A 10,944-nucleotide genomic window follows, 5' to 3' on the forward strand; every position below is an offset into this window, starting at 1 on the left:
CCGTGAACATTGGCCCTTGGGACAAGGCACCTTTTAAATCTATCTCACTTTATTATTGGCAATAAAAACCTTCTCTGCCATCAGCCTGAATTATCATCTAGTTGGATCCGTTTTATCACATGTAAGACACGAAAGAGTTATCTAAATGTCAGCCCACTGATTTTGTTGGTGGGATACAAGAATATGCTTTCACTCTAAAACTTTGTTGTTAAACACTACTTCCAATCTGTCAAATCCCATTGGGGCCACGTGTCTCACTGTGTGGGTTGGTGTGTGGTGTTGGGAGCCATGGGGTAGAATCTGTAGGAACTTCCTATGCATTTCCAAATCCACACTCTTGTGACCACTTTTACTCTGTACCTCCCTCACACTGCATTTCACGTTTCTGTGACCTCCCATACTGATTATAAATTTGTCCAAAATACAGGTGTCCTCTCTTCTGTGTTGCTTGTATTCCACCTAGTAACATATTCATAAAAAACTTAGCTAAGACTAACAACTACTAAGTGCATTTCTTGTGACAGGCACAATTCTGGGCACTTTGTAGACTTTATTTCATTTACCTCTCCAAGAAGACTATAAATTTAGTTTTTAAATCATTTCTGTATTACTGATTAGGAAATTAAATTCTGGAAGTTGAAATAAGATACCCAAAATAACGTTCCAAAAAGGGATAAAACTGGGATTTAAAGACATCTGTCTGGCTCCTAATTCCACTTTCTTGCTGCTATACTCTGCTGCCCCAAATTCTCATTAATCTTTAAATGCAACTTTCTCATGGGAATAAAAGTATTTAGAAAGGTGCAGCCAGTAGTTTAGACTTGACTCTGCTTATTTAAAGAGGAATAGGGGGGAATAATGAAAATAAGCTATTAAAATCCCCTTGAGAAGATAGCTTACTAATAACTTCAGTCCTAGAAAACTATCCTCAGGAGAAAAAAAAACCATAACTGCTGTCAAGTGTTCGTGAATAAGAATACTCGTTAGCATTATTCTGAATAGTAACTTTTTGAAATAAATTTTGGAAAATAAGAGAGAAGTCAAATAAATAGTGTGTGCATAAAATAGACTAGAGACACAGAGGGTTATTTTTTCAAAAACAAATGACAGCAATATATACATGATATAATACAAAAAATACAGAAGATAAATTATGTAGAATATAGTATGATCCCATTATATAATGTGAGCATATACACACACACACATACAATCAAGGGAAAGAGAGGGACTGTAAGTATGGCGTTATAAATGGGAAAGAAGTGAACTAAATGTTCATAGTTTGGGGCGCGTAGGTAGCTTAGTTGGTTAAGCGTCTGACTTCAGCTCAGGTCATGATCTCACGGTTTGTAAGTTCTAGCCCCGTTTTGGGCTCTATGGTGACAGCCTGAAGCCTGCTTCAGATTTTGGGTCTCCTTCTCTCTCTGCCCCTCCCCCACTCATTCTCTCTCTCTCCCTTTCTCTCTCTCTCTCTTTCAAAAATAAAACATTAAAACAATTTTAATGTTCATAGTTGGATGGAATATGAGCGATTTTTATTTTGTATGGATATCCATTTGTAATTCTGAGTACTTAACTAGTATGAAAAGCAGTATTTTAACGCACATAGATGCAACAACTTCTTTAACCCTCAAAACAAATACAAGTCACAGGGGCTATTATTCTCCCCACTTTACGGATGAGGAAATTAAGGAACAGAGTCATTAAGTAACTTTCCAACGTTTCACAGCCAGTAGTGGTAGAACTGGTCTAGTTCCACACCCATGTTCTTCAAGGCTAAGTAAAACTGGCTCTCATAAGCAACTGTTATTATTATAAAACAGGCTAACAACTGCATAAAACCTCTTTGAGAGGGATTGTTTTTCTTCCCTGTCTTGAGTGAAACAAGTAGGGAGGCTTCTGCCTGTTCGGCCACAAAAAGGTATGTAAAAGAGCACAGACGTTTACACCCTTTTCCTTGGGGCCCTGCTTTGTGAATTGCGTCCAGACTCACATTCTCCACATCCCAGGGCTGTTTTAGAACATCGCAGGCCCCAAATATTAAAAAATACAAAGGGCAGACCAAAACATTGGTGGAACAACCCCATGAGTAAGGCTTTTGTCTGCTAAGATATACCTGGACACCTTGCACATTGAGACTTTAAGATCACAGTACAAATGCCCCAGTACAAATATTCCTGAAACTCTGGGGCTAAGCCAAACCCAAATAGGGCTGAAAAAAGCATCATGGGGTCACTACAATTTTGAACCATAGGACTTCAGGAACTACAGAGCCAAAAGAATAGGATGCTATGCCCATACCACACTTGGCCCTCAGTCTACCCGTTATTAACAGCATAACAGGCGTTCTACTTCCCCTAGCATATAGTAACATTATCAGTTAACAATTAACTTCAAACTTCTTGTCTTTTTTAAAAAGGGTAGAATATGTGTAAAAGATAAGCCAACAGGGACTGGGGTATAAACCCCAATTGCTGTGTTTGAACTCTTTCCTCTTTTGCCATAGATAATAAGAACAGCGAATGCACCTACTTCAACCAAACTGGGCCAATCCCCGCTGGACCAAGCAGATTCTCTCTCTTGCAATACGAATTTGCTTTCCCAGGTGGTCTGGAACTGGAACTGTAACATGTAAACTTGCAAAGTATATGCTACCAGTGGATGGAGAAACAGAAAAACAAAGTCTGCAAAGTAAGAGAATAAGGAAGAAGTGGAAAGAAACACATGAAAAAGTGAAGAAAGCAAAAAGCATACAGAATTTCAATTATCTTCTTGTTTCATTCACAATACACTTGCAAACTGTCACAGCCTCTCATGGATTCTGAAACCACACGGCCCCACTTATTCTAAGCAGAGAAGCAAGACCACAAAAGTGCTGAACCGGACACTGTCATTTCTAATGTGTCATTTCTAATAGTGACAGTCCAACAGCAACAAACTTTTTCCTTTGTATAATCTTTTACAAAAGGCCTCTGAACAGTGAGGTGTATGTAAGTAACACATGTTTAACAATGGGCTCTCCAAAAAAAAACAAAAAACAAAAAACAAAAAACTAGATGCATAAATGTGTGTATGCATGTGTGTATTTGTATAATTTGTTATAAACTTACCGACATATAGTATGTGTAGCTGAGCACACAACTTCTAAACAATAATAATAATAATAATAATAATAATATTTTTACTTAAATTCCATAAGGCCAATTGATTCCCACAGAAGGTCTTAAGTGCAGACAACAACAAAATCATAAATCAAGCCCTGATCTTGACTTTCAGTATTTGCCAGTTTCCATGGTGTAAATATTCGCCATGGCCAACTTCAGTCTACCAATAGGACGTCACTGAACAGGACTGAAGAGATGAGCAGTAGCACAAGATTGCATAATACTTTCACCACGCGGATTAAAAAGAGCATAGATGTCATGAAAGAGTAGAGAAAACAGTGAACTGTAGTAAAACAATTAGGAAGTGACAACTTTTGACTATGCCTTTATTTTAAAATGTAATGCATTAATTTTAGGTTTATATCATTTAATTTTTAATAACCACTATATTTAACAACGGGTGGACAAATTCCTGTCTCAATCCCATTTAAGTCTGGTCCAGCACACCCCTGAAAAGTTATCTCCTCGCACCTGTGTAGGGCAGGGATTGCTAATCCATATAAAATGACTACAGTCACAGTCATTTCCTCATCAAACAGGTAAACATTTTAATGTGTATCATCAGCACATGGTAAACTTGTTAAAAGCCCAGATTCCTGGGCCCTAGTCCCAGAGATTTTGATTCAGTAGATCTGGTGTGGGTACTTAGAAATCTGTATTTGAACAGGCACACAGCCCTCTCCAGGCCAGCTGATTTATTCAGAGAATGACAGCATCCAACATTGATGGACTACATATTCTGTGCCAGACTCACGACACGCGGATTATTCAAGAAACAAAACTTGTCCTCAAGGTGAATGCAGAGACCAAGAATTAACAACATAACTATGATACTAGTACATACCAGCTGCTTTGGGAAAACAGCAAAACCCAGTTGGGGAGAGGAGTCGTGAGAGGGATGTTTGACCTGAGTCTTGAAGAAAAGAGCACAAGCTAATCAAAAAGACAAGGAGGAAGAAGGGAGGAAGGGCTATTCAAGGCAGAGAGAGTGGCATTCAGCATAGCCCCATAGGCAAAGAGGAAGTCGGTTCACTGGCAAAGCGGCACGTGCTATGGGACTGTACCACTTATTCGTGTATTGCAGCCACGTTTATCCGTCACCAGTTCTAGCATATGGTAAACACACATTGGTTGGACTATATTCAGTCACAGTGTTCATGTGAGAAGTGGTGGTAGATTAGGCAAAAGAGTCATGGCCAAGTCAGATAGGACCGCACGGAATATCTAGCACAAAGTAGGGGCTCACATTTTGTACCCTTCTCTCAACCTGAGTAGTTAAAATTGGTTGTATCACCATTATAAAATTATTGCTGTGAAAGAATTTACATGTGATGGCTAACCCACAAAGTCTAGAAATACAGAACGTTCTTCCTGTTTTTTTTTTTCATTGATAAGCTAACTTCTCAGAGAAAATGACCAAAATTATGTATTGGAAACAGTTCACTAAACCAAAGGCCCAGGGAAACAGGTGATTACTGCATATTATTTTTCCCACTGGTTTTTACCTCATTCTAATTAATCTGTTTTCAGAATACAATGGGAATGTTGTAAATGTTATTTTATGTGTGTAAGGTGGTATCATTTCAGCTATAGACATTTTAATTAGGTAACCCAATTAACTTAAAAAAAATCTATGAATTAACATAATGAGAAAAATGAATGCTGGGAGAACTAAACTGGATAGAAGGGAAGTCATAGGGTAGGAGCTTGTCTCTACATAAACACAGCTAGAAACGAGCACTCATCACGTTTACACACCAAGTTTGTAGCCATCCCAAAACCTCCACGCTATACTACCGTCCCTTCTCTAATGCAAGCCTTGCCCATCCTTCTCGTCTCCCCTCAAGCCCCATCTTCTCTTTGCAATATGTCCCAAGCACTCCACTCCACTATGGTCTCTTCCCTCTCTGTGCACGAACCACATCTTTGGATTTAGTCCGACGTCATCACATATTACGTAATACTTCTCTCCCAACCAGACTTTACATTTTCAGAGAACTTCTCTTACATTTCTCCTGGAGCAGAGCATAATTCTCGACATACAAAAGACATTAAACAGTTGGCGAGGGAATAGACTAATTGATTTCCGTGAATTATATTTAGCTTCAAGCTTCAATTGTTAATTTTCTCACCTCCCCCAAAATGAAGATGAAAATGTCATAAAGATTTTTTTAAAGGCCTTCGACTGGGGACAATGAAAGGAGGTTATTAAAAAGGATTCTATTCCTGAGTTGCTTTCGGAGTGTCAGCAAATCATCAGAGGTCTCTAACATAGAAAGCAAGGGAATTCCCTACTCTGCTCGCCCAGAGTAGGACTGAGAGACCTCCAGTTGAGCCTTGTTGCTAAGTGAAATTCCCCCCAAACATCCTAGAATATATGCTCTTTATACTTTCATCAAAGAAGAGAAAGAGAGAGCAGGTATCCCAAGACTGCCTCTATCCCTGTCTTCTTTACTAATTGACTGCAGAACAAAAGAGGAATATTTACAGAATTCCATACTGAAGCATATAGAAAACATTTATTCAGTAAATACTATTTCCAATTTCAAAATAGTTAATGTTGTTTTAACACTTACTTTTGTGTCACAAATTGTGTGAGCACTTTTCAGACATCATGTTATGAAGCTCTGATAACATTTTATATAAGATAAATACCACAATTATCCTCATTTTAGAGATGAAGGAGCTCAGATTAAGAACTCCAAAGTAACATGATTGAGACACAAAGCCAGAATCCGTAACCAGGTCTCTTATGCCAAAGCCCAGAGGACACCATTTATGTTTACAAGATTCAATTCTCAACAATGTAAGTACTGTAAGTACTTGGGTTCTATTTCAGGACTTTTTTTTTTTCTGCTTTTGAAAACTTAAAAACAAAAAACAACAAGACACCAAATCAATGATACGGAAAAAAGGCTGGAACAAGGATGTCCAGGGTCTGAGGTATCAAGCTTAAACAAACTGGGTTAAAGCCAATTAATTACAAGATTCCAGGCACACCCAACACACACACAAAAGGAGTGGTTAAATGTGGATCCCACTGGTAGAAAGACCAGTGAAGGTACAATTTCCCCATCAGTCCTAAAGAGCTTTTGGGAAACTCAGATTTAATTTATAACATTTTTATATTCATGCCAGATACAGCCCACATGTCATTCAGGCTTTGCAGGATGTTCAGCAGAGAAGAACTCTAGAAAACACTCTTATTGTAGGACTTTTGGCTATGTATGATGTGTATATACTGATGACTTCCCTGGAGCACCCAATGCCAGCTTCAGGGAAAAGAAAAAGGCCTAGAAATTAATGCCTGCAAAGAGTTTTCCATATAGTTTCACCTGTTCAGTTGACAGGAAGAAATCTCAGGCAACCCTTAAAGCAATAAACATAATAAGGCAAGAGCCCCACCTTAGCTATCACTATCAGCATTAGTATCTCCACAGTTGTGAGGTCAGCCTTAAGAGGAAGCAAGCAATCATGGGATGTAGTTTCAGGGATAGCCGAAAGCCTCGCCCCTAATTAACACTTCAATTAGGGTTGTAGGTGCTTGAATTTCCACAAAAAAGAAAATCCATCCCTTGGGCTTTAGACTTAGTCTTGTGAAAATGCAAAATAAAGTACGACTGGGGTGACAGCATTTTAAGTTTCCGGGTTTATTTACATCCAAGATTCCCCTTGTTACATTCTCTCAAGCCAAGTTTTGCTAAGGAAAAGAATTGGAGGGGGGAGGGGAATTTGAAGCACTGAAAACAATCCTGAGGCCAAAGTGGGCAAAAGGGAAGAGAGTTTTCCACTGAGAGAGACCCAAGTATGCAAACAAGAAAGTGGGCTCCAGAGTCAATATGATGCAAATTCTCCCTCTCCTGGTGCCGTTATCAATTTAGTAATCTAGTCCGCCTATCTCCTTCTCAAAATCTTCTGCGAAACAGCAATTATGCTGCTTTGTTTACAGGACTACTGACCCAAGCAACTCAGGCAAGGCGTTGAAATTTACAGTCCTTGGGCAGAGTGTCAGTTGTTACAAGCACTGAAAACTGTGTCTACTTGCAGGCAGAAAGTCGTGACTTCCCAGATTTCAGGTACGGCACAGATTCGTCTGCAAACAGGGCTGGAGCCCAAATCTCTACCTAACAGGCACGAGGCAAGAAGCCCGGAAGGGTGGGGGGAAGCAAGCTGGATGGCTCCAGGAAGTGGGTGGGGAGGCAGCTGCTGGGTTTGGTGCCAACTGTGGCACTAGCAGGTTCGCACACGCCTAGCGGAGGGAGTCCCGGGCCACCGCGCGCAGCAGTCGCAAGCGCTTTTGGCAATGCTGTCCCCCTTCGACTCCCGTCATCACCCAACCCAACAGCTCGGGTCTGGGCCGTAAAAAGGGCTTGCAAAGTGGGCGGCGGCCGGCGTTCCCGCCGCTGAGTCACAGCCCAGCCAACTTTTACAGCATTTCCCAGAAAGAAAACGGAAAGTCTCAGTTCCGTAGCCCACCACTCGCTTCTCGTTCCCGCTCTCCGCTCCGTGTCACTGGGGTGACTCGGACCCACAGCTGGGGTGCTTCCCACTCGTCGCGCAACTTCTCACCCCTGCAAAGCCTCGGGGTGCCCCGAGCGCTTCGCAAGCGCTACCCACCCGGCAAACGGGAGAGCAGGAGGAGGGAGGGGAAGGGCTAGCCTCCTCACCTGCAGGACACCGACACCTCCACCCGCGTGGCCGGGATGGCCGCGCTCAGCTGGTTCAAGTCCCCGATGCCCGCAGTGCTGGTGTAGCGGCTGTCCATCTTGGGTGGAGGCGCCGCGGACTTGTCCGGCGCCCACATGCAGAGCTCGGGCAGACTGAGGGCTCCTAGCCCAGCTCCCGACAGCCGGGGATGGGGGTTGAGGGTGGAGGCAGAGGAAGGAGGGCGGAGGCAGCTCGCGGGAAGGGGGAGGGAGGGGGAGGCGGACCCGCGCAAAGCCGCGAGGGAACCGCGAGCCAGTCCTGACCCAGGCCGAGGCTGCCGGGGAAGTGGCGCACGGGGCTCCGGGCTTCCCTGCCCCCTCCCTGCAGGCAGCAGCCCCAGCAGGGGACACTCAGTGATCCTTTCCACGCTCTGGGTGTCAGGCTCTGAGCAGCCCGCGGGCCACCCGGCGAGGGGGGGCGGGGGGCAAGAGACCCAGACCTAACCGTCTAGGAGCGCAAGCCCCGGCCGGCTGGGCGTGCTGCTGGGGTTGTCTCCGCCTCTACACATCCACTCCCGCCTCCTGGGCCGCGACTCCCTCCTCCTGTCAATCAGGTGTGGACGGGAATGTCACGCAGTTCGCCTGCCTGAGCTGGAAGCTGGAGGTGTGGGCGCCTCTGCCCGCTCCTAACCCCCCCCCTCCACCGTAGGTCCACCCCTCCCCACCCCGCGCTGGTCCTCACCGCACCCTCGAAACCCACGGAGGTCCTTGCCCTCGGGCCGAAGAGCGGGTCCGAGCTTCTGAACTGCCCACCCTCGGCCCCTTGAGGGTTGAGGACAATGGGGCAGAAGGACGATCTCCAACGTTCTGTACGCGGTGCTAAAGTGACATATCAATATCTGGGACAAGGCGGGAACAGGGTGGACTCTAATGTGGGGAGAAAAACTATTTGGGATTTAAGGGGGCCATCTGGTTTCCGTCTTCCCTCAATTCCTCGGAACATGGGGGTCTAATAGGGACAGTCCTTATAGCCAGGGCCCTGCTGCGGCCCCTCGTTCCCAAATGCATGAAAAGTTCTGCCCTGAAACCTGGAGGTCACTAGTATCTAATGCAGCTCCCTCACCCCGACTCCCACCCAGTAAGACCCGAATGACACTGGACGGACGCTAGCACAGAGGAGCCGGAGTGAGCGCCGCATTTGGGAAACTGGATTCTGGGGCAGCCATGCTGGTGCCAGAATGCCGAAGCGGACAAAGCCTGGGGAGGTACCCGAGGCTCCCCTCCATTGTCATGACCTCATTGGCTGCACCTTCCCTCCGGCCTCACCCGTGCGCCTACGGGTCCCCGAGCGCTCGCCACCAGGGGGCGACGGAGAGCTGGACGCGGCTTTAGGTAAAGAAGCGGGGAGCGTCTGCTGGTGGCCGCCTGCTCAACGCGCCAAGCACGGAGTTTCCAGCTGGCAGGACTAACTCAGAAAGGAACTGTTTTCATGGTTCAGAACCAGCCATACGTTGTAACATTTTAATCCACTTGGAGCCACCTGCCCGAGAATCTGTACAGTTGCCCGTGAGGATGTGTAGGCGTAGTCTTGCCTCTCTCCCGCCTGTCAAGATCCTTCCTGCGTTTCAGTCTTGGTTTCCTTTCCTCATCACCCAGCCCACCCCTTTTCATCTCTTAAATCCAGAGGTTCTCTGGTTCTCTTTTCCCATCACAGATTAACCTGTAGTTTATTACTATTTGGAAATGTCCTAAAACTCCAGACATTTCTCTTATGCGGCCCAAAATTAATTTGGAGGACGAGACCTAGGTGAATTTTTTTAAGGTAACCAGACTTATCTCACAGAAGCCAACAGAAGAAATAAAAGTTTAGAACTTTAAAATAGTACCCAGCCTGTAGGTCCTTTACTTCTTAATTTTTCCCACTTTATTGACCTATAGTTGATATATAATAGATTGCACATGTTTAAAGTGTACCATTTAATAAATTTCAATACATATATACTCCTGTAAATCCATCACCACAATCAAAATAATGAGCCATTCCATCACCCCAAAAGTTTTCTCATGTCTCCTTTGTAATCAGTCCCTCCTTTCACCACTAAAAACAACCCTCCAGGCAACTACTGGTCTTCTTTATATCACTATGGATAAGTTTGCATTTCTATAATTATATATACATATAATTGTAAATGTATATATATGTATATGTATTGTATGTATATGTATATGTATGTATTGTATATGTATATATATAATTGTGTATATATACAATTGTAATTGTATATGTATAATTTATATATACAATTGTATATACAATTGTATATAATTGTATATGGAGATATATATATCCATATATATATGGAATCATATAACCTGTACTCTTTTTTGTGTGACTTCTTCCATTAAGCAAAATTCTTTTGAGATTTATCCACTTTGTTGAGTGCATCAATAGAGCATTTCTTTTTTATTGTTCACTAGTATTTCATAGTATAGATGTGCCACAAATTGTTTACCCATTCACATGTTAGTAGACATTTTAGTTTTTTCCAGGTTTGGGCTATAACAAACAAAACTGCCATGAGCATTTATGTATAAGTCTTTATGTGGGCATATGCTTTCATTAGTTTTGAGGAAAAAAAACTTAGAAGTGAAATACCTGGGTCATAAGGAATGTGAATGTTTAACTTTTTAAGAAACTACTAAACTGTTTTCCAAAACAGTTTTACTATTTTCCTTTCCCACAACATTATATGAATGGATAACATTATTAGTCTTCTGATCCATGAACATTATATGAGTTCCAGTTGCTTCATAACCTTATCAATACATATTATTGTTATTCTCTTAAATTTTAGTCAATCCAATAGGTGTCTTAGAGTGGGTTAATGACTACTAATGTTGTAATTATGGATCTCATTGTGGAGTAATCACTAGTGATGAGCATATTTTTCTGTGCTTATTTGCTATCTGTATATCTTCTTTGGTAAAGTGTCTATTCAAATCTTTTGCAATTTTTTTTTTTATTTATTAGAAAAAGAGAGAGAAAGAGAAAGAGAATACACGCACACGAGTACACGGGGGAGGGGCAGAGAGACAGGGAGAGAGAGATCCCAAGCAGGCTCCACACTGTAAGC

At 42.9% G+C, this 10,944-nt stretch overlaps 1 protein-coding gene across 2 annotated transcripts in view; it reads right to left on the reverse strand.

Annotated features, from left to right (window-relative positions):
• Positions 1-8,351, reverse strand: part of CPNE8 (copine 8) — a 230,009-nt gene extending 221,658 nt beyond the window's left edge. Inside the window, exon 1 of one of the 2 annotated variants that reach the window (XM_003988551.6) lies at positions 7,832-8,349. In XM_003988551.6, the coding sequence (XP_003988600.1) occupies positions 7,832-7,968 (137 nt within the window). In that variant the 5' untranslated portion in view covers positions 7,969-8,349. Of the gene's footprint in view, positions 1-7,831 lie in introns of both variants that reach the window. The other variant, XM_019834813.2, reaches the window with a different exon arrangement.
• Between the last annotated feature and the right edge of the window lie 2,593 nt (positions 8,352-10,944).

This window comes from Felis catus, chromosome B4 (genome assembly GCF_018350175.1).
Source record: "Felis catus isolate Fca126 chromosome B4, F.catus_Fca126_mat1.0, whole genome shotgun sequence".
In the NCBI taxonomy this organism is placed as follows: domain Eukaryota; kingdom Metazoa; phylum Chordata; class Mammalia; order Carnivora; family Felidae; genus Felis; species Felis catus.